The sequence below is a fragment of the Lynx rufus genome, unplaced genomic scaffold, assembly GCF_022079265.1.
Source record: "Lynx rufus isolate CCGP_SWC_20201006 ecotype Redwood Valley unplaced genomic scaffold, mLynRuf1.p SCAF_9, whole genome shotgun sequence".
In the NCBI taxonomy this organism is placed as follows: Eukaryota; Metazoa; Chordata; class Mammalia; order Carnivora; family Felidae; genus Lynx; species Lynx rufus.
Genome location: NW_025814897.1, coordinates 46,414,694 through 46,439,183, shown reverse-complemented (window position 1 = coordinate 46,439,183; position 24,490 = coordinate 46,414,694). Strand labels below are relative to the sequence as shown.

The 24,490-nt window shown below is 47.7% G+C and overlaps 1 protein-coding gene across 1 annotated transcript in view; it reads right to left on the bottom strand.

Moving 5' to 3' along the window:
* ME3 (malic enzyme 3) overlaps positions 1–24,490 on the bottom strand; it is a 185,003-nt gene that overhangs the window by 34,552 nt on the left and 125,961 nt on the right. Inside the window, exons 5-6 of the mRNA XM_047071453.1 lie at positions 21,468–21,629; positions 10,604–10,707 (exon numbers count right to left, since the gene is read on the bottom strand). Of these exons, the coding sequence (XP_046927409.1) occupies positions 10,604–10,707; positions 21,468–21,629 (266 nt within the window). The remainder of the gene's footprint in view (positions 1–10,603; positions 10,708–21,467; positions 21,630–24,490) is intronic.

Below are 24,490 nucleotides of genomic sequence, written 5' to 3'. Positions count from 1 at the left end.
CCCATAAACCATGAGATCATGACCTGAGCTGAAATTAAGAGTTGGACACTTACCAACTGAGCCACCCAGGTGCCCCAAGACGGATTCATTTTTGAGATGGGGCTGTCCCTATGAAGTAAGGGAGATAGCGTGGAGGAGAGGTGAGACAGGAGTGATGGGGGAGGTCCCAGGGAAATGGGGGAGGTAGGAGCCAGAGTCCAGTTAGAGCCTGGAGAAGACATGGTCCCTCCCTCCAGGACCTCGCAGCCAGTGGAAGGGTGGACACAAAGCCCTCACACCACAGCCCCACCACAGATATGCCTGAGGGAATGACTCACTCTGCTGAGGCAGGAGTTGGGAAGGGATTCACAAGCATCATGGGGAAACTATCCTGTAGGTGAGGAAACTGGAAACCATGGATTGGAGAAGGTGGGAATACTGAGCCTGGAAAAGAGAAAGCCAAGGGGAATGAGGCATAATGATTTTCTTCAAAGACTTGAAGGCTTGTTCTGTGGACAAGGAATAATATAGTAGACTTATTTTATGTGGCCTTGGAGGAAAAAGTAGAGCCAACAGGTGGAAGTCAGCAAGACACAAATTCCAGTGATATATAAGGTAGAGATTTCAAGCACTGGGTCACTGGAAGGGATTCTGTAGTCACTGAAATGCCACTTGGCACGGAAGTTGTGGAAGGGATTCCAGCCAGGAGGTGCGGGCGGACCTCTAAGGTCCTTCCCTTCCTAGGTCTGGCACCGGGAGATCCCCCCGGTGTGCTGGGCTCTGGCAGCCAGACTGGCGGGCTCCTATAGCTGGCATTCTGGCCTAATGGGGAAAATTCCCATCAAGTAACAAGACAGTCACAGGAAGCAGTGATTTTCTAAGCAAAAGTACCAGAATAATGTGGCAATTCCTCAGTCACTGCTCTGATGGCCACCCCTGGCCAGACAGAAAACACTTCAGGAACAATTTGGATTTCCTCCTCAATTTCCCAGTTTGTCTGAGTTCCTGGGCAAGCACAAAAATGGCGCCAGAAATCCCAGTGTGGAAAGAGGATGGTGGCTGATCTGCTGACCTCTTAACCTCTTAAAGGTCAGAGGTCAGTACTGGATTTCTCTTCTAGGGCACAGCATCTCACTCCTTAACCTTCTGCTCAGAAAGCCTGTGCACTTTTCCCAGGAAACAAATTGCTGGCCGGCTCAGGGGTGTCAGCATTTCCACCAGCTCTGGTCTGCCCACAGGCTGTACATTTTAGTTGTCGTAAAGCTGCTGATGTTCCATGAAGCTTCTCTGATTAGTGTGGCTCATTCCGATCTCTCTCTGCAGGTGTACCTACTCCATTACCTGTACCATATAGTCTGCCCTGCAGTCACAGCTCCCAACCTTCTAAGAGTCTCAACTGCCTCTCATAGACCTGGCTAAATTCTACCCTAATTATGACAGTTAGTTGGGGGTGGAAGACAGTAAGACTGGAAATCCCAGTCTGTGTTTGTGGGCTTTCTGGATGGAAGTGAGGCACAGCTGGGGAGGTTCCCCTCCAGGAAAGACTAAGCTAGGTGAGGGGACAGACGAGATCAAAGCAGCATGAAGCAGTGTCCTTGAGGACAGGGGAAAAGTCTTATTTGCCATTGTTTGACACAAAAGCTGAAGAAGGAGCGCTGACCCCCTTTGCTGCTTCCAGCTCTGGACAAGTCAGCTTCAGATACCCGTGTTAGAAGACCCAACAAACATGCTGCTGTGTGCCCAGTGCCCTGTGCTTGCCTGGCTCAGTAAGTGTCATGAACACATGGAAGCAGGAATGACTGAATGCCAGAGAACAGTCCCTCCACACGAGTGCCCCACTGTACACATCGGTATGACATCAGCTCCCCTTGGAGCCACGCGCTCCTCTGAGACCACAGCAAGGTATCTCTGTGTCACCTTAGTTCAGGCCATTCCCTTGAACTCGAGGGTCGAGTTAACACAAATAAGGCCACTAGTGGAGGACATTCCCAGCCAGGCGGGGAGAGCAGGCAGCAGAGGGTCAGTAGTAAATGACCTCAGGTTTTGGAGTCATATAGGTTTGAGGTGAGCCCAAACTCTTGTTAATTTCTAGCCCGGTGATTTTGGACAAGTTACTTGACCTCTCTGAGCCTCAGTTTCTCTATCCCTAAAGGTTGCTGTGATAATTAAATGTAAAGCACCCCAGCACGGAGTAGGTGCTCTGTAAAAGTGAGTTGCTAGCTCTTTTCTGGGAAGAAGGCCATAACTTTTAAATCCAACCAAACGTCCCAAGTGCTCTGACCACTGTATTCCCCCTACCAGCCTTGAAGGACACTGCAGGCAGGGCCATTAAATAGGCACACATTAAATCTATGCAACTCAATAGTAATTATTTGAGCATCTTTCTTTTTTTCCCTAGTTGATTATAAACTCTTTCAGAGCAAAGGATATTTCTGACTTACCACTATGTTCAATAAATGTTTCCTCTGAATGAATGTACAGATAAATACATGAATAAATAAACAGGTGCTGCCTTGGACTATTTTTCTGATTATTTTATGTGTCCATGTTACAATCTTAGGAAGAACTGACTTCTTTGGGATGGGTGTGCACTTTGTACTGGCCACACTCTGGGGCACAGAGAAGGAAATGATAAAGGCTGAAGAAAGGAAATGTGGAAGAAATGTCATGAATTAAGTGAAGGAGAGGAAACAACTGGAGAGGTTCCCCTTAATTTCCCACTGCTTTTATCATTATATGACCATAGGGAAATAATTTTCTTCCTGGGTCTCAGTTTCCCCACTTATGAAGTGCCAGACTTGGATCAAGTGAACAGGTTGTTTCTTGTTCTGGGGTTCTAAGACTGTGGGATTACAGTCCTAGGGAGGGAAATGGGAAAATGAGGGAAGACACAGATTGAACTGCAGAAGGCATCCTAAAATTCAGTATATGTGAAAATACTGAGTACTGACTGTCTCTGCTGAGAACGACTCAGAAAGGGAACACTCCCTTGAAACATTATTATCAGGGCTGGGAGCGAACAATTATGCTTTTTACAATCTCTTAAAATTAAGATGAAATCTTGAAACTTTCTTTGTAGTCCAGATGTCACATGCTTTTCCTTTGTATCATTTTAAAACCACCGGGAGAAACTTAGAGCCAAAGAGCCTCAGCTTTTCCCTTGGGGGCTGAGTGCATGAGGTAGACTTGTACTTTACGAAAAACCCTGGAGGGGGCGCCCAGCTCTGGTGAGTGATGGGGCAATAGGACCACCATTAAAGAAGGAAGAATCAAGAAGTGCCAGGTAACTGACCCAGATGCTGGAGAATTTTCCCATCACAAAAAAGAAATGATAATTAAGTGATGTGATAGCTAACCCTATGGTGCATACTGCAATACACACACGCACACACACACACACACACACACACATATACACACACATACAATCAACAGGTTGTTTACCCTAAATGGACACTATAGGTCAATTATATCTCAATAAAAAATAAAAAACAAAGAAGGTGCTTCCCTCACTGCTGGTAGCTATGGAGTTTTGAAAATGAGAGTTGATGGCTGGTTCCTCCAGAGCCCCCCTTCTGGTGAGGATGGGTGGGTCACTAACCATGTCCTAGAACAAGCCGGAGAGAAAAGACATGAGTATGCTAAGTAGGATAGTTTCCAAAAGACCTTCCTCCCATTTATCTTCCCTGATGACCGTATCAAGAAGGTGTCTGGATTATGTTGAACGGTCTTTCATGTAAAATAACAGAAATAGAAAGTATCCAAGTTAGAGGGTGGGTTCTGGAGTTAGACCACTTCAGTTCACAGCTTGGCTCCACTATTTACCGGATGTGTGATCTTGGACAAGCTCCCTAACCTTTCTGTGCCTCGGTTTCCTCACATGTAAACTGTGCATTCCGCACATGTTTATTGAAAATCCAGAGCATAGTCAGCATTGTTCTGGGTGCTTGAGAGGTGGCAGTGAACAGAAGAGTCAAAGATCCCTCCCTTGGAACTTCTATTTTAGTGGGACAGGACAATAATTGTTATCTACTTAATAGGACTATTGTAGTAAATGACTTAATGTAAGTGAGTTGCTTTGTTGTCTAGAAGAGCCTAGGTTAGCCTAGCACTGAATTCACCAAAGGGAGAAGAGTGAGATTGTTGCTTGCTTCTTTCTTTCTTTAGTGGACTGTTTTTTTTGTTTTTTTTTTTTTAACATAAGGAACTATTACTGGGCAACAATCAGCTGCTTAACTCATTATAAAACAATTCATTATTTTTTCCAATCACAAAACAGATGCCTGTCCACAATCAAATGTTACAGAAATGGATGCCTTGGAAAGAAAACACCCCTGGCAACTGCATCCCTTAACTGTAGTCACTGTTCACAGCTTGCTGTAGAAGCATCCAGATAGTTTTTTCTTTTTAGAAAAAACTTGATGAAATCATTTGTTTTTCAGAATTTTTACCAGTTATCTAACTTATGAAAAAGCAATCTGGTTAAACCTAATAAAATAAATCTGATAGAATAAGAAAAAACTGTGTGTGAATGAACACAATACAGAGAAAGAGAAAATGAGAATTAGTAATGTACTGTGCTATGGATTGTTTGGAATTGCTATATCCCCTCTGGCATGGAGAGATGAGGCTTGGACTTGGGGGCTCTGGGCTTATCCATCCTTTCTTTTCTTTGCGAAATGCTCATTTCATGAGTAGTGGCTCAGAAAAAATCTTTCCTGATAAAACACATTGGTGTCCCATTTCCTTTCTGGATAATCAGGTATAGGAATGGAGAGTGCCTGAAATACCCCCAGGTAGTACTTTTTTTTTAATGTTTATATATTATTTTTCAGAGTGAGAGAGAGAGCATGAGCAGGGGGGCAGGCAGAGAGAGAGAGAGAGAGAGAGTGCTACAGTCTGAAGCAAGCTCCAACCTCTGTGCTATCAGCACAGAACCCGATGTGGGGCTCGAAGTCACAAACCACGAGATCATGACCTGAAGTTGGACGCTTAACTGACTGAGTCACCCATTCACCCCCCACAGGTAGTACTTTTTGAGGGCTTGGGATTTCTGAAGGTGTCCTGCCCTAATACTAGCATACTCTGCTGGATTTCCGGGACTCTGTTTTTCATTTGCAGGAGGCTTTTGTTTTGTTTTGGTTCCTTTTCAAATTTGCTTGCGTTTTTTCTTTTTTTTCCCCAAGTGTTGGGTACTTTCCTCATTACATCATTCTTGTGAAAATTATCTCCTTAATACATTTAAGTAAAGCTGCTTTATAATCTTTCTGAGGATAATTCATTTTTCTGGGGTTCTAAGTCTTTTATTAGCTGTATATATGATTTTCCCACAGTGTGGACTATTTCCATGTGGATTATTGTGAAGCATGAATTTATTTTCATTGGGGAGCTGTTTTCCCCTCAAGGAATTCCACACAGCATGGCTCGTGGGAGTGTCCCTGTAGAGAAGTTTTACTTTTCCTTCTTTTAACTAAAAAAATTTTTTTTGGGGGGCGCCTGGGTGGCTTGGTCGGTTAAGCGTCCGACTTCGGCTCAGGTCATGATCTCGTGGTCCGTGAGTTCGAGCCCCGCATCGGGCTCTGTGCTGACAGCTCAGAGCCTGGAGCCTGTTTCAGATTCTGCGTCTCCCTCTCTCTCTGCCCCTCCCCTGTTCATGCTCAGTCTCTCTCTGTCTCAAAAATAAATAAACGTTAAAAAAATTTTTTTAATTTATTTTTGAGAGAGAGAGAAAGAGAAAGAGGGGCAGAGAAAGGGAAAGACTCCCAGACTCTGTGCCCTCAGTGCTGACCCTGACATGGGGCTCAACCCCACAAACCATGAGATCATGACCTGAGCAGAAACCAAGAGTTGGATGCTCAAACGACTGAGCCACCCAGGCACCTCTACTTTTCCTTCTGCCAGGTTCCCCAGCTGTATCACTGGCAGGGGAAAATATTTTGTACTCATCTCTTAACCTTGTGTATGTTATAAATGTGGACTCCAAATCACATGTGGTGGAGGCTTAAGGTTTGGTTTCTTCCAAACATTCTTCCCCCTGACAAGCACCTTGTCGTTTGTCAGGCTTGCTGAGCACAGCCTGTTTCTTCTTCACTGAGAGCGTCAGCCACTGAAGGCTCCCAGTCTTCTGCAGGACTGTCGGTGCCAACATACTGCCTGGTACGGGTCTCAGCACTTGACCCTGCTGTGTGGGTATGGGGATCCATCTCTGAGCCTGAATGATGAGAAGGAAAGAGCCATGCAAATGGAAGCACATTCATGACTGAGGAAGGAAGCATGAAGGCTCTGCATGCGGATCTAACAAAATGACACGTGGAAGGAAGAGCAAGGCAAGTGTGAGTGGAGCTGAGATGGTGGCAGGTGAGGCCATCAAAGGCTTCTTTCCAGCTCCAAGAGCACAGTACAGGGGGGCTAGATGTCAGAACTGGTGGGGTAATCTCAAGGCAGTTTAGTGATTTTTTTCTTCTTGGGCAAGTTTCTGTTTCTCATTTTTGTATTAAGAAATGCCACACAAAGAGATGTTCAGTTATGCAAGGGGACGATGCTCCCCAATGAACCATGACTCCTGGTATTTTTGTCCTGTCTTATCTCCTCCCTTAGCATCTGGTATGGATCTATAATTTGCTTTAAGTAGTGGAATGTGGTAGAAATTTTATTGTGCCAGTCCTGCTATGGTGTGGCCTCAGGTATCAAGTGTAGGATCATGTGTGAGAGAGAGAGGGACTGAGAGAGAGAAGACAAAGACAGAAAGAGAGAGAGACTGAAAGAGAGAACCAGAGGCAGAAAGCTGAAGAGACTCAAAAAGAAAATTTTCTTGAACTAAAAAGCACAAATTTTTTTTAAGTCAAGGGGCATCTGGGTGGCTCAGTCGGTTAAGCGTCCGACTTCGGCTCAGGTCATGATCTCACAGTCCATGAGTTCAAGCCCCATGTTGGGCTCTGTGCTGATAGCTCAGAGCCTGGAGCCTGCTTCAGATTCTGTGTCTCCCTCTCTGCCCCTCTCCTGCTTGCATTCTGTTTCTCTCTTTCTCAAAAATCAATAAACATTAAAAAAAGGTTTGTTGTTGTTACTGTTTTTTTAAACTCTCATTTGTCTTCTTTATCACTCCTCTCAACAGCTTAGAAACCTCTAGTTTAGAGTTGGGAGCTACAGAGAAAGGGGGTGGTTTCCCCCCCAAGCCCGTCAAAAGGCTGACGCGGCTGCTGACCACAAACTCTGTCCGAGCATCAGATGGGGCCAGGGCTACAGGTGCAAACTTAAAACAGACCATTCCCATCCATCCTACTGTAAGTAACCAAACATGTAAGTGGAAACCACAGGGGCAAATGCGTCACTCAGGTGCAGTGTTCTGGGTCCCACCGTGTTGCAGAGAGAGCAGGGAGGATGGAATGACTAGTGTTCCCTACTGGAGTGGCAGGCTATGTCTCAGCTTTGAGCAGCCCACTGATAGATATTTACTGCTGAGATTCCTTCTACCCTGGAGGGTCCTCCTCCCCAGTGGCCAAACCCCAGGATAGTAACTGAGCTACAGCAACTCTTTAAGGCCAAAAAAACCTTAAGATACACCCCCATCAGGGGATAGGGGGTTTTCATTAGCAGGATGTTTGGAAAAAGACAAGGAAGTTGAAGGCAGGAGTCAACATTTCCCAAAGTTCTTTCTTAAAATACACTGTGTTTGGTTTCAGGGCTGCTGACTCACCCCCCGTCCGGGCATCCGATCTCGGGGCTACTATATTCCCCAGAGTGCCTGGGGAGACCAGCTCATTTCCCACCTACAGTATCCACAGAAACATCTGCTTTAGCTTATTAGAGAGTCAAAACAAGCAACTGTCAACTCATCACCATCTCCACTTGAGGACACATTCCTCTTGGCTGACGCACGCCCCTCCCCAGCCCCCCACCCTGACTGCCTGCATGTCTGAGACTGTGAGCTGATTCTGATGATAAATGGAAGAGCCTCTTATATCCTCGTTTATCTAACCTTCTCACACACATAGCAAGACTTCTCTCTGGGGAATCGAGGAACGACTTCTGACTCATCAGATAAGCAGTAGGCCCTGGAAACAGCAGAAATCGGGCTCTCCAAACCCCTTCCATTCCCTTCTCTTCCTCTGTAGGTAACTGCACTGTGGAAAGCAGTCTGGTTTTGGAGCCAGCAGACCCAGGTTCAGCCTGCAGTCCTGCCTGACACTGTGGGACCTAAGACAGGTTCCTTAGCCTCTCGGGGCCTCAGTGTCCTCTTCCATAAAATGGGAACAGTATTACCTATCCTGCCAGCCATGCAGGGATCTTATGTAGTCCAAAAGTAATACAGGGTAGGAAGCATCCTAAAAAAGAGTCTCTGATGCTTAAATTTCCTCCTATAATCACATCACCCATAATCTACTCTTGAACCTGTTCTGTGATGAGGAACTCATTCCCACAGACAGTCTAGTGCACCATGGGATAGTTCTAATTTCTTTTGAGCTGAAAACTGCCTCTTTCGGCATTCTACCAATTGGTTCCTCTCTAGGTGGGTATACAGAAACAAGTTGAGCCCTCTTCTGGAACAATTGCTTTCAGCTATCTGGAGGTGTACCTCACCCTGATACTGACAAAGCAGCCCCTAAGCCTCCTCCCCACCAGGCTAAGCCTTTGAAACCCTCCCTCACTGTCATGGTTACTGTTCTCCAAAGGCACTTCAGGTAAGTTATGACCCTTAAGTGTCTTGTCCAGAACCGAATCTGGTATTCAGGATGGCCTGAAAGGGGGAGAATGAGCTGGGACATTCACCTCTCTTGTTCTAGACACTATCCCTCTATTAATGCACTTGACCCCCAGGTGCTCTGGTGGTTATATCTCAATAGAAGCACTTCCTCTATAATCTCAGTTGTGAGCACCTAGCTTTCTGATTACCACCTCCTTTGTGGCCAGCTCATTTGATCTTTTACCTACCTCAATAATTCTTAAGCCCCATTAGGACTTACTATCCCTTGATCATGTCACTGTCCCCTATTCTCCTCTGCCCCTGCCATGTCCTCATGTCCCTTCTTAGCATAGACCTCAGGACACATCATTATAATCACCCCCTTGAATACACTCACAGTTCTCTTTTTCTCTCTTGCCTATCAAAATCCAACCTTGACTAAATCCTACTTTCTGCCTCTTCCTGTCCTGCATCCAGATAGCTGAAACTAGCCAGAGGAAAAAAAACCACAGAAATAGGTTAAATTCATGACTAGTGATTTGTGGGGGGCCATGGGGCTGTCCAGCAAGCATCCTCACGTACCCTAGTTTGGACATTTCAGGTCATACCTTCTCTAGCCTTAAACCTCCACCACCTCTGCCCCATCCTTACTCTCTGTGGATGACCTTGTCCTCGGTTAGTGGACCTTCCATCCCCAGCCCCCACCACATCTACCCACCTACCCATGCCTGTGCCTCTCTGTCCCTGTGGATGGGCATCTGTGCGCTCATCTAAAGGTAAGCTCTTCAGGTGTGCACCAGACTCTCACCCTCTTGCTTACTTGGGAACTTTGGACCCCACCCCCCTGACCCCACACTCCATTACTAATTTCTGCTTTTCTACAGGATCATTCACATTCCATATAATTACAGTATTATTTTCTTTCATCTTAAAAAACAAAAAACACAACAATAAAATGCTTGCATCTTATCCCCTGATAGGTACCAGATGAGGAAAGTTAAAAGCTCAGGAACCTACTCAATGACATCATAGACCTAGAGGAGATGGGGTCAAGAGTCAGATCTAGTTTTCCTGCCCCCAAAGCTGCAGAGGCCAGAGCAGCTCTCTTCCCAGCCCACTGCTTTGCTCTGAGCAGCTGAGCACAGGCAAGGGAGTACTTTGCCCCAGATGCCCAGTCCAGCTCTGCCATGACCTGGGCACTCTTGGGACAGCAACAAAGGCTGGAGGTTCTCAAGTGACTAGGGGACCTGCGGGGTCTGCAGGGATCTGCCCAGCTGCTGAAAGTCTGTCTTGACTGACTTGCCTGTCAGACTATACATGGGTGGGTGGAGAGGCTATTTCCAGAACTCCATCCCAGGACCATGCCAGCCACAGCAGGGCATATGGGTGGCTGTGATGGCACACAGATGGGGCAGGTGAGGGGGGCTGAAGCCACCGATATCACATACCCCAGAACACAGATGACACCTCATAAATCCTGCAGGCCCATAGCCGTGTGATCTGCTATGGTGGTTCATTAATGCTGCCTGGTCCTCACATACAGGTGGAAATGACGGCTGGTATGGCAAGCTGCCTTCCCAAGCCAGTCTGTCAGAAGGGCACACTTCTTTTCTCCACCGCTCACTACATCCCTGTTCATGCCAAGAGCCCAGAACAGCTCAGCAAAGGGGTTTTCTTTCTGGGACATCGGGCACTTAGGCTCTCAGTCATCAACCCTCTTCCCTCTCCCCTCTGTTCTCAAAGAGTCTCCCACGGAACAAACCCAATGGCTTTGCGTCTTCCAGATACACGGGGTCAAGTTGCAACTTTCAGAACACTCAGAAAAGCATGCATCTCCTGCCTCTTGTTTGTGCATCTGCTGAACAGTCAGATACGGTGTTGGCCTGATCCAGACCATCTCCCAAGAGTCCTCTTTCAAAAGGAATGGGCTGACCCACTTACTTGTCTGTCACAGCCTGCATGAACTCGTCCAGCAGGTCATCGTACTCCTTCCCACGCACACGCTGGTGTTTCAACCCAATGTACAGGGGGTCTCTGAGCAGCTCCTGGAGAAGACAGCATCCGTTTGTTCAACTGTCCTGGTTTAGTGGGAAGGACCAGGGAGAGGGGGCGGAGGGAGCTGGATGCTGGCTGCCCGACCTGCCTCGCCAGGTGTCATGCCTAGAAGGGTCTGGAGGCTAGGCCACTGACTGATGTGGAACTCTTAGGTGGTTCCAATGTTAGGAAACAAGGATGCTTTGACACAGAAAATCCTCTTTCAGACGTGGTCTTCCAACCCCTGGCTGCAGGTGCTCTGGTTTTTTTTTTTACTTAAAAAAAAATGTTTATTTATTTTGAGAGAGGGAGAGGGAGAGAACGAGCCAGGGAGCGACAGAGCCCAAACAGGCTCTGTGCTGTAAGTGCAGAGCTGGACGTGGGGCTCAAACTCATGAACCATTAGATCTGACCTGAGCTGAAATCAAGAGTCGGACACTTAACCTACTGAGCCACCCAGGTGCCCCTGTTCTGGGTTTATTTCAAGGTTTCCCAATACTGGCACTATTGACATTTTGGCTTGGAATTCTTTGATGAGAGGGCTGATCTGCACATTGTAGAATATTTAGCAGCATCTCTGGCCTCTACCCATTAGAAGTCAGTAGCACCCCCAGTTATGACAAGAAAAAATGTCTCTAAACACTGCCAAACGTCTATTTGGGGCTCTAGACAGCATCTGGATTGAGGTATTGGGTCTCGTCCAAAGTCACAGATCTGAATTCAAATTAGAAAACACTTTATTCATTCAAAAGAAATCTCACTGAATACCTACCATGTGCCTGGCACTGTGCTAGTCCCTGAGGGTACAAGGATACAATGATACAACCAGACATTTCCGCTCAAGAAAGATGTCCCCCTGCGGAATACCTCCTGTGTTAGGGGTCCCCCCATTCCACCTCTTGCAGCTCTTTCTGTCACAGCCCTCACACACTCTGGTTATCTTCTGTGTCTGCCACTGGCCAACTTCCCACCTCTTCTCTAACCCCTCACACACACACCCTACACAATCAGTGGACCCGATCATGCACATTTACTGCCGGTCTGTTACTGCTGACACTGGGCCCTCCTGGGGTCTGTAAATGAGTAAGGAGTGGTTGTTGCCTTCAAGGTGCTCACCGTCTACTGCAGGGGGCTCATGAGTAAACAAACTCTACTACAGTGAAGAGTGACACTGTTTTGGCACTAAGTCTGGCACATGGAAGCACAGGGAAGGAGTAAAGTAATTCCCACTGGGGGATAGGCGGTGACTGTCATGGGGGAAATAGTCGAGCATTAAAAGACAGTGGGGTGCCTGGGTGGTTCAGTGGGTTCAGCATCTGGCTTCTGCTCAGGTCACGATCTCACGGTTTGTGGGTTCAAGCCCCACATCAGGCTCGCTGCTGTCAGTGCAGGGCCTGCTTCACATCCTCCATCCCCCCTCTCTCTCTCTGCCCCTTTACCACTCACGTGCTTGCACGCTCTCTCAAAAAACAAAACAAAGATGGGATTTTGACAGGTAGGCTGGGCTCTCCAGGTGGAGTCAGCATAGGGAAGGGCTGGGGGCTGGAGGCAGAAGGAGGGAAAAGTGCCTGGTACATTCAGGAAACAGTAAGTGATTCTGTGTGTGAGCGTCTCCAGAAGTTTTGTGTCTGCAGCACCAAAACTATGAGCTCCTTGAGGATAAGCATCATGTTACGCTCATCTCTACATTGTAGGATGCAGAGATAAGGACCCCACAGCCCTGCCCTCAAATGGAAGCTCTCCCCCACCCCGCCCCAAATCTGACCCCCATCACAGACTAGCCGTGACCTTGGGCAAATCACAGGACCCCTTGGACCTGTCTTCTCATTTGTCAAAAGGGAATGAGATGCCAGCTGGAAAGTGTGCTTATGATGATTAAAAGAAATAATGTCTGTGAGAGAGCTTTGTGAGTTTTAACATACGCCATAAAGTGATGACAGCAGCTTTAACTTTCACAGCGCTTCGTATGTGCCACATGCTAAGGAACATTCTAAGTATGCAATTCTCCCCTAAGAGGTGGGACATCCACAGAGGTGTGTGGCTCAGAACTCCCTTAAGAGAACCTGCTGAGGAAGAGGAGTTGAGTGGACAGCCTTCAGCTGCCATGCTGTCTCTGGGCTGCTCCCAGCCATGGCCACGCACAGCAGATGCCTGGCCAATGCCGGGCCAACCCTCTGTGCAGGCAACCCGGGCTCGGGTTTTCCATCAACCTTCCTGAGGCTTTCCCAGGACCACACTGCAGACTGGGATCTTCTTAATTAATTCATAGAGACAGAGTGCAAGTGAGGGAGGGGCAGAGAGAGAGGGAGACACAGAATCCGAAGCAGGCTCCAGGCTCTGAGCTGTCAGCACAGAGCCTGATGTGGGGCTCAAACTCACAAATCGTGAGATCATGACCTGAGCCAAAGTCAGACACACACCCAGGCTGGGGTCTTCTGACTGAGGTCTCCTTCCTTCCTTCTCTCCTTTCAAGGGGGTCAGATCTACACTGTAGCCTGAAGGCCCCACCCACTCGCCAGCTGCTCCTGCTTCCCCCTTTATTCTTCCTGGGTGTTCCCCAACAAACCTTTCACACCTCTGTTTCTCAGAGGATCGGGTGCACAGACCTCAGGCTGGTAAGTGGAAGAGTCAGGACTCAAACTCAGGCTGCCTGGCTCCAGAGCCCACGGTCCTCCCCACAGAGCCACGAAGTTTGGGCAGCTCTTTTGCACATCCACCAGAATGGAGTTATTTTTGTTAAAGACACTGCTCTAGACCCATACTGTCTTGATAGTGCTACAGACGTGGTTATGCAAAAGTGTAGGGGACAGACAAGACTAGGCAGGAAGTATCTGCCTTCCTAAACCCTCAACCCCAATCCCAAGTGCACACAACCCAAGGTAGGTGTAGAGCTTTCTGCAAAGCACCACAGTCTACATTTAGCAAGAGGGTCAGCCCTATCCGTCGACTCTCACTCTCTTCACCTCCAGATTATACCTCCCTGAGACAGTTTAGGATTCTGCCCTGGCAGGCATGTGTGTTTATTAGACTAAAGGATGACGGTGGGCATTCAGGTGCCCACCCTTCATGTGCCACCTTCAAGGTGACCCTGAAAAAGCCACTTAGGGGCAGGAAACATCCAGCCAAGGGCACACCATAAAGTAAATGTTGTGAGGACTTGATGGAAAGCTAGACAGTCATTAAAGTTAGTGGTTTTTAAAACTGTGCAGCCACCTGGACAAATGTGGTTATTTAATGAGGTTATTTAAACCTTTTTTTAATGTTTATTTTTGAAGGAGAGAGATAGAGCATGAGCGGGGAAGGGGCAGAGAGAAGGGGAGACACAGAATTTGAAGCAGGCTCCAGGCTCTGAGCTGTTAGCACAGAACCCAACATGGGGCTGGAACCTTCAAATCATGAGATCATGACCTGAGCCGAAATCAAACACTCAACCGACTAAGCCACCCGGGCGCCCTGTGTATGAGATTATTTTAAGTGAAAAGAGCAGGATATAAAAGGGCACAGATGTAATTTCAGCTATCCGAAACACATACACACACACACACACACACACACACGGACATGCACACACACAGCCCTGAAGGGCATACACATATAGAAACAGTATAATTCTCAGCATCTGCAGAAAAGACTCACAGTTTTAGTTCTTATACAGACTTAAAGGGTCCAGCAGTGAGTTACAATCTGTAACGTTGCCAAAGTGAAGATTTGAATCACTGGTACTATCAGGCAGCGAAAAGTGAGTTTCTCAGTGCTGCGTGTGTGGTTTGTGGGGCAAGGCAAATTCTCCAGAGGTACTGAAGAATTTTAGGATTTTCCAAAACTTTCTCAGTATATCTATGTTTAGAATCAAAGGTCAACCATAACGAGGTACTACTGAGACATAAGAGTGACTACGAAAGCTTTAGAAGAGTCTTTATATTTTGCTTTTATATTAAAATGTTTTATGCCTGAAATACTTCCTAACTAAGCACACACAAAAAATTGGAAATAAAGTTTCTATATGGAGATAATACTGAAATATAAATACTGAAAATATTTGTATAGAACTTTCAAGTAATTTACTACTGAATCAAAAGTAATTCGATCCTTCTGTCTTACCTATTCTCATCCCCATTTCACAGATGAGGAAGGTGGACAGTTTATGGAAATTGCCCAAACGCACACAGCCAGAAAGCAGCTAAGCCTTGCTTTGACTGGACCTCATGACAGTGTCCCTTCTCCCCAGTATTCCATGTAGGAGGGGAACAGCTGACCTGGGGGTGGCTTGTCCTCTGCCTGGTCCTCTGGAGGAACTCAGCAGTGGCTGGGAAGGTCAGGCTATCATCCTGCAGGTGAGGCCGGGGAGCAGTGATGGAGTCCCCATCACTAGCCAGCTGGATCTCCTTTGGCAGGAGGGGGAATGGCTTCTCCAAAACAGCACAGGGTGGAGCACTCACTCTGTCCTGGCACACCATGAAACAAGAAGTCCATATTCTGCCCTCTGTCCCACTGAGTGACTTACCTGTAACAGTGGCTGCCAGCAAGGCGTGGGGCTGTAACTGACCTGGACTCTCTCCTTGCACCCCTCCTCTATCCTTCACTTCCTTACGTACGTGTTTAGAAGTTTTCAGTAGGTAGTATTGCCAGAAAAAATACAGAACGCCTACTTCAACTTGAATTTCAGCTAGGCAATAATTTTTTCTTTTAGCCTAAACATATCCCAAGTGTTGCAAGGAACATACATGGAACACAGGCCAAAATATGATTAGCTATTTACCTGAAATTTAAATTGAATTGGCATCGTATATTTTTCTTTGCTAAATCTGGTAACCCCAGCAGGAGAGGCAGAAGGGATCTTGAAGCTGGGAGGCAGTGTGCTGCATGCAGAGAAAAGGGCACTGCTGGGCTGGGTGGTACTGGTCAGGGTGCTCCCTCTGAGCTCCCTCAGTCTCGTCTGGCTTTGGCATTAGACAGACCAGGGTTCGAATTTAGGCTCTGTCACTTAGGTCTGTGACTTTGGGTGTTTCTTGGAGACAAAATGTCATGGAAAACAAAATGGGTTTCCTCCTCTTCACTTGCCATATCTCTGAGTACTGGATTAAAGCTGGAAGAGGGATGAACTTCCTGGCCTGGAAAAATATGTATCTTAAGTAGCAACAGGCACGCTAAGAGGTTACCCAGAGAACATCTGGGGGTCTGGGGAGGTCATGGGATTGGGTTCATGAGTGGACACAGCACACCCCCCCCCTCAGGATGGCAGTTATGCCTACCACATGTGTCCCTGGTTGCTCAGTCAAACCCATGGGTAAGCTACAAAGATCCCAGGAGGGGCACCCTCAGTGGTCACATGCATACAGGGAGTGAGTGCCTCTGATGGCACCACATGGTGAACGCTGGCTGTTCATCAGCCTCAGCAACGATGCTCTCGAGAGGCAGAAGCAGGCCTTCAACACCCAGCTCTGTTGGCAAACCCATGCTTCCTCAGCAGTCCAGTAACACACCCAAGGCTGTTTGCCCAGCTCTGTTGACAGTCTGTTCCCATGTGTCCCCAAGGAGCTCTCCACCCATTAGAATCCATCGAGGCTCAAGACTCCTAAGGCTCAGAGGCCATTTTAGAGCCAAGCCCCACCCCCCCCCGCCCCCGGGTTGCCCTGCAGGACCTACTGTGTAGAGTGACAAGAGCACTAGGCTCAGAATCAAACCCGGGGAAAGCCACTTCTGCTCGGAGGCCCCTCTTCCTGGGTGGAACAAGGGGTTTGAAGGACAAGTACACTTGGCCCTTGAACAACACAGATTTGGACTGTGCAGGCCCACTTACATAGGGATTTTTTTTCGATACAGTACAGTGCCATACATGTATTTTCTCTTGTGATTTTTAAAAATTTTTTAAATGCTTATTCATTTTTTGAGAGCGCGTGCACGCTCAAGAGTGGGGGAGGGGCAGAGAGAGAGGGAGACACAGAATCTGAAGTAGGTTCCAGGCTCCGAGCTGTCAGCACAAAGCTCGACGTGGGGCTCAAACCCATGAACCACGAGATGATGACCTGAGCTGAAGTCGGACGCTTAACGGACTGAGCCACGCAAGGAGCCCCTCTCTTGTGATTTTCTTAATATTCTTTTCTTTTCTCTAGCTTACTTCATTGTAAGGATACAGCATCTAACACATACAACATACAAAGTATGTGTTAATCGACTACGTTATTGGTAAGGCTTCCTGTGGATAGTAGGCTACTAAGTTTTGGGGGACTCAAAAGTTATATATGGATTTTCAACTGCATGGGGGTTAGCACCCCTCACTCCTGGGTTATTTAAGGGGCAATTATCGTTCCAGTCCCTTCTAACGTGGACAGTGCATGATGCCGTCTGGCCTTGCATGTGTAGGAAATAAAACGTACAAACCGATCCACACACAGCCTTGACAGAGGCCCAGAGCAGGTGGGCCTATCTGGGAGGGGCTCCCTGGCTTTGTCCCTTTAGAAGTTAAGCATGGGATGTCCCCTTTTCATGGGATCACTGCCCACCATATTTATCTTTCCAAACCTCCTTGGGGGCGGCAGGTAAAAGTGACTCAGTTTCAGGGCTGCAGGCAGCAGATGTTTTCCTTCAACAGGAAACATGGAGGGGTGTTTTCCTTGACTCTGATTAAAGCTCCTGTTGCCTCAGGGGTTTTCACAGAGCTGCACACACAGATGGTGTCATCATCCTGACCCTACAGCCCCCCACAACAGCACCCTCCCTGCACTGACATGTGAGATGAAAGGTGCAAGATTAAGCCTCTCTCCTGTTGCTCTGGCTTGCTGTGTGTGTGTGTGTGTGTGTGTGTGTGTGTGTGTGTGGCGGGGGGCGGGGGTCTCCTGTTGCTCTGGCTTGCTCTGGGGGTGGGTTCGGGGAGATATGCCCCAAGACTTCTGGGCCGGGGGTGGGAATCTTGCAAATTGACTCCTTTTTTAAAAAAGAACTGTAGTGTGGGACATCATATAGTGAATGCCTCTGGAAAGAGTGAAACCACTGTTTTCCTGATATGGGCCGCTTTGTAACTTTGGATTTTTGTGTCTTGAATTTTGTGAGGAGGGTCTGGTGGGAGCTTGCCTTTCTCTGGAGCAAGAGGACCCTGCAGATAACATCAGCACACCTACGCCTGAGTGTCCACAGGACCCTGACTGGTTGAAACACCTGCTTCCCAGTCTTCATTACCTAGTCTATAACACGAATGCCTGACCCCTTGAAGAAGAGTGCCACAGTGGACAAGGCAACTCTGGAATCAGAGATACCCAGGTTCAAATCCCAGCTCTGACACTCAGTGCTGTGGTACCTGAGGTAAGTAGTTAACATGTTTCAGTCTCAATTTCTTTATCTACAAAATGGGGGAGGACAATATCTCATACAGCTGCTGTCAGAATTAAATGAGATTGAAATCTATAAAATCTGTTAAAATCTATAAAGGCTATGAAAATCTATAAAGCCCTGGCACATTGCAGATACTGGTACTGGTCTAACTGCACGGGGTGGGAACTGCTTTCTCTCACCTCATGCTGTGGGGGCAGCGCCTCCTCTCACCTTGTGTTTTCCCCTCTCAGCGGGGGATACATACTATGGTCCTTCCTGACAGAAGTAGGCAGACCCAGGGGAAGCTCTCTCACTTCCACACCCAGAGGGAGAAGTGATTCAGAGTCCTAAAGCCTCAGGGGGAGAAGCAGACACTTGGTGGAGATGTAACACATTAGCCATTAAAATGATCAATTAGGTGGCAGTATTGAAACACTGACAAGTAGAATATTCCACCCACGCCTGGCTCTCATTTATCTTCCTCATGCCTAGCCAATGCCTGACACCTACTCAACATTCAATAAACTCTTGCTAAGTAAGTAGAGAGAAAGCGTTCATGAAATACCATTCATTGAAAAAATCAGAACAAAATTATAGGCACATTACTCCATCTATGTTTATGCATAGACAGATACTGGAAAGAAACACAGATGTAGCATTGTGGGAGAAATGTCATTTCTGTTTTAAGATTTTGAATAATGTGTTCAAGTGACCTTAGTAATAAAAATTCTAAAAATCAAGAAATGACCTTTGCTTACAAAGCAGCAGGAAGCCAGGCAGGCAGCTGTGGTATGGGAAGAGGAGGGCAGATACAGATTAGGATCCCTGCCTTGTCACTCCTAGCAGATCCTTGTGGGCAAATTAATTTCTCTGGGTTGTCAAGCTTAAACAGGGTGGTCTGTGAAAAGCTGCCTGGCCATGATTTACTCATAGTTTCCTGCCATCTCGTCTGGTGGGTTTATTACAAGCTGGGGCTCTAGATTTTAGCACATCAGGGGCGCCTGGGTGGCGCAGTCGGTTAGGCGTCCGACTTCAGCCAGGTCACGATCTCGCGGTCCGTGAGTTCGAGCCCCGCGTCAGGCTCTGGGCTGATGGCTCGGAGCCTGGAGCCTGTTTCTGATTCTGTGTCTCCCTCTCTCTCTGCCCCTCCCCCGTTCATGCTCTGTCTCTCTCTGTCCCAAAAATAAATAAACGTTGAAAAAAAAATTAAAAAAAAAAATAGATTTTAGCACATCATTGCAAGGGTGTTGGACCTTTAATGACACAGGACCTTATGCATGTGCTACAGGCAACTGACACCCTTCCAGGGGATACAGAGGTCTTAGGATCAGATTCAATGCTGCTTGGAGCGGGTTCTTAGGAGACAGTGAGTAAAGGTCTCAATTAAATCCAGTTGGAGTGGCATCTGGGTGGTTCAGTCAGTTTAAACGTCTGACTTCAGCTCAGGTCATGATCTTGTGGTCTGTGTGTTTGAGCCCCACGTCGGGCTCTGCGCTGACAGCCCAGAGCCTGGAACCTGCTTCGGATTCTGTGTCTCCCTCTCTCTCTGCCCCTCCCCTGCTCGTGTTCTGTGTCTCTCTCCCTCAAAAAATAAACATTAAAAAAATTTAAACCCAGTGGGAACACAGCAGGAAGTATTGGATGGGAAGAACAATTAAAACTTTGCTACACTTGGGGCACCTGGGTGGCTCGGTTGGTTGAGCGTCCGACGTGGGCTCAGGTCATGATCTCGTGGTTCGTGGGTTCTGGCCCCACATCGGGCTCTGTGCAGACAGCTCAGAGCTCAGAGCCTGGAGCCTACTTCCGATTCTGTGTTTCCCTCTCTCTCTGCCCCTCCCCGACATGCACTCTGTCTCTCTCTCCCTCTCAAAAATAAAGAAAACTAATAAAATTTTTTTTTTTAAAGTTCGCTACACTCATCCATGCCTGCATGATTCCATGCATGTTGAGACTAAAGGACAATTTCAGCAAAACCCAGGCACCTGGTCTAGGAAAGAGAACCACACACAGCATACAGCAGACCTTGAGGACTGGTCTTATGGAGCAACTCTAAGGCTTGTGTCTCCATCCTGCCTCCTGTCTCCGAGGCTGGAGGGGAGGCATGTGGAGAAGAGCGTTAGAGGTAGAACACTCAAAAACCTTCTGGTTCAGTTCCTCATTGTACCAGAATGGGTGCAGGGACTCACCTGGCTGTCAGTGATGCAGGACCAGGGTCCTTGCTTCCCACTTCCCTTGTCCTCCTTCACCTCCCACGCCCCACGATTTCCCAGCTCTTAGCAAGGTCTGCCTAGCTGTCCTCTCCTTTGATTCCATCTGTGGATGAAGCCAAATAAGCATCATTCCTTGCTAGGAGGTACAAGTGCTTATCCATGTTTAGAAATGGGGGTAGGGATGCCTGAGTGGCTCAGTTGGTTAAGTGTCTGACTCTTGATGTTGGCTCAGGTCATGGGATCAAGCCCTATATAGGGCTCTACACTGAGCACAGAGCCTGCTTGGGATTCTCTCTCTCTGTCCCTCCCTCCCTCCCTCTCTCAAAATAAATAAGTAAACATTAAAAAATAAAAAAGCAATGGGGATGTACAGTGTACAGGGAGGAGGAAGGCCATGCAAAGACTCGTGACAAGTATCTTGAGAAAGATCACTGCACAATCCAAGTAAGTATAACGTTTTTGACAGTATGAATCAAGAACCTAAAAAATCACCACTCCCCTTGCCTCAATATTTCCATTTCTAGGAAATTATCCTAACTATATAATCACACCTGGAAACAAAGACTGATCTACAAAAATGGGCTCAGAGTAAATTTATATTTGCAAAAAAACTAGAAGCAACCTGGGTGTCCATCTGTGGAAGGTTTCCGATGCAAAATTTAATATAAACCCAATTTTGTTTTTATAAATGCTTTGGTGGGGAAAAGCCTGGAAGGAAATACACCAAAACATAAACCATGATTAGTACTGGTTGTGCGACTGATATTTTATTTTATATTTAACACTTCTGATTTTCTCAAATTTTTTCCAATTTTTTAAAATACTTATTTATTTTTTGAAGAGCGCAAGCAAGGGAGGGGCAGAGAGAAGGGGACAGAGGATTCAAAGTGGGCTCAGCGCTGACAGGCTGACAGCAGTGAGCCTGATGGGGGGCTCGAACTCCTGAGTTGCGAGATCATGACCTGAGCCGAAGTCAGACGCTCAACTGAGCCACCCAGGCACCCTAATTTTTTCCAATTTTTAAAAGATGAATTTGCGCTGATTTTAAACTCAGAGATGAAGGTCACTAAGAAGGAATTCTTGAGTAATTTTTTGTCTTCCCTGACACAGAGACCCAGAGTGGAGCCTGCAGACACGCACAAACACCACTTCCCCGGGCGGTCCCCGTGGACCCTACCCCTCAAAGGCACCCCCCACCCCACCCCAGCTGCCACCTTCTGGCCCCAGGGCTCCAGTTCAGGGTGGCGTGTTACCTCATTGTTGGTGCCGACGTCCAGCAGGACTGGGAGGCACTGCTGTGGGCTGACCCCTCCGCACGCTGTGTACAGGGCCAGCTTGCCCACGGGGATGCCCATGCCGTAGCAGCCCAGATCGCCTAGGCCCAGGATGCGTTCCCCATCAGTTACCACCACGGCCTGGAAACAAAACAATCGGGAAGCGCCTTCATTACAAAGTGCTCATCTTATCAACCCTTGCGCACATCAGGCCTGTCAAATGGACGCCCACCTCCTCTGCTGCGGAACAAAACCGCCTGTCTGTGGAAAGGCCAAGGGATTCATTCAGCTGCAGGTAGGCTTTCTTCTTCCCGTGCCCTCCCCTTCCTGGCAGGCTGGTGAGAAACCCCACTGAGCTAACACCTTGCCCCGCTCTGAGGTTTGGGGCGGGGACTGAAGAAACAGCTGGAGGGAAATCACATCTAGTTGCTCCCCCTCAAAGAAACTAAGCAGATCTTCTCAGCTTGGGATCTGGGGGCAGGGAAGGAAGGACATAATGAACAGAGACAATGAAAAACAGGTGTTCATGCCACTGCCACCAGCCCCCGGTATAGAGGCCAATGAAGTCTCTCAGACCTGCTCCTAGGGTGTAATAAACCCACCCTGCACAGGGCAGGGCTCCTATGACAGCTGCTGGGGTCACTCCTCCACGTGAAACCAGGAGGATTCTAGACATGTACTGGGATTCGTGTTCTGGGAAATATTCACTGAAGGCAACCTAGGTGCCAGACACGGTGCTGGTTCGGGACTTCCTTGCTGTTAACTAACAGATGCCGATGAAGCTGATGGTAACTGAAATTATTGTGATTATGATAGATATTCACTTATTCATTCCTTTAGCACATATTTACACAACACCCACTTCGCAGACACTATGCCAGATCCTGGGGGAAGGAGCGTCAGTTTGTGCTTTTGTAATAACAAGTATGTACGGACTCAGGCCTTCAAGAACTAAGGGGCAAAACAAGAGATGAAATATATGTATTTATAATTAACGAGTCTGGAAGGAAAGTGGGTACAGCATAAACAGTATGAGGGCAGCAGAGACAGAGAAGGGAGAGTCACTTTCTGTAGGGGAACCCTTCATGGGTGAGGGGACACATGTGCCACACCTGACACAGGAGAAGACTGTCTGCAGGGGGTGCAGCTGGGGAGGAAGGCGCTTGATACAAGAGGAAATCAGGATCCAGGATAGAGATGGGGGGGGGTGGGTTATGTGTGGGGAACAAGGAGATGCCGGTCCTATGAAAGCACAGAACAAAATGCCAGGCAGGAGTCAGACTGTGAAAGCCACAGGGATCCCCTCAGGGTGACAACGAACTTGTCTATAGGTCACCTCCACCTGCTATCACTCCTCTGTCTTGAAATGAGTTAAGTTTATGAGGCCACCCATCCCTCCTCTGGAGCCTGGCTTTGGCCAGGTCTTAGGATCAGCTCTGAGCTATGGAGGTCCCGGTGCCCCAAGCATGGTGCTCATGGGCACCACAGGGCTCAGTTCACTCCATGCAGGTACAACTCCAGCCCTGGGGATCAAGAGATGAAGACCCATTCTTGCCCTGGAAGAGTTTATGATCTGGTACCCAAGGGGTCCATGACAACTTATCATTTCTGTTTCTCTAGCTCTCTTAAGTGTGAGCGTGCACATGGGCTGGTGCTGCCTTTTGGTAGAAACAGGTGTAGGGATTCTTTTTTTTTTTTTAAAGAGAAAGAGAGGCACAGAGACAGAGAATCCCAAGGAGGCTGCACCCTCAGCATGGAGCCCGACATGGGGCTCAATCCCACGACCCTGGGATTGTGACCTGAGCCAAAATCAAGAGTCAGAAGTTCAACTGACTGAGCCACCCAGGTGCCCCAGGGATAGGGATTCTTAAAAACACTCCTCCTCTTCTGAAAAGGGGACTCACAGGGTCGTGGTACAAGAGACCCATGAAGATTATGATATTCCCCCTCAGACTGCTCTACTGTCTCTATGGAGAATGTTCTCAACCCACATTCACCTGATTCTCTCCACAGCCCTAGCAGGTAGGTGAGTCTGAGACTGTTAGCCCATTTCACAGGTGAGTAAACAGAAGCTCTAAGACCTTCATGTTTGATATGTATTTGTTACGTATCAGCCAGATGCCAGGCACTGGACTGGATGTTTGCACATTGGGTATCTTAGGGAAGTTTAGATGACTTACTAAAGTCACTTTGTGCATGTGGCAGGGCAGGATCCTAATTAGGGTTTGGGTTCCTGGTTCAGGGCTCCTTCTACCACATTTCAGTTGGCAGAAGCACCATTAAAGCACATGTGTTCTTGGTAAAGTTCTGCCCTGCCTCTTTGCCACCCTCTCCACAGCCCGCCTCTGACCTCCCCCTTGCAGCTCTCCGTGGTGAAGCCTGTGCCTTCGTAAGAAGGGTGCCCACACTCTGGGAATCTCCCATCTCTCCTAATCCAAGCTTCCTTATCCTGATTCCCACTGTCTCAGAATTTCTCTCCGTTGAGGGGCAGTGAGTTAAACAGAGGAAGTCAGTGACTACTCCAGGGTGTTATCCCTACAACTCTGGGGTCTTTCAATGGTGATGGGGCTCCTGAAATGTTCAAGGGCACTCCACTGCATGCCCACCTCCTCTGAGGGCATGTCTCGCTCCATTTGTCACCCACTCTCAACCCCACTGTGAGAATGTCTGGGTTACTGCATCAGCTTCAAGCCACACTCATCTTCCTTCCAATCTCCCCTCCCAACCAATGCCAGATTCACTGTATCAGAAGCCCATTTTCATTATGCCATTCCTAGGTTCAAAGACCTTTAGTGGCTTCTAACAGTCCAAAGAATAGAGTCCAAAACGTTTAACTCTTTAATGATCTGAACCCAATATATGTTCTGACTTATCTCCTGCTACGCATCTGCACACAAGCTCCTCCTCCAGCCAGACTGGCCTCCTCATTCCTCCCAGACCTGCTCTGAACTCACCTATAATCTCCTCCCTCTTAGCCCCTATGCTCCTTCTCTTTTTCCAGC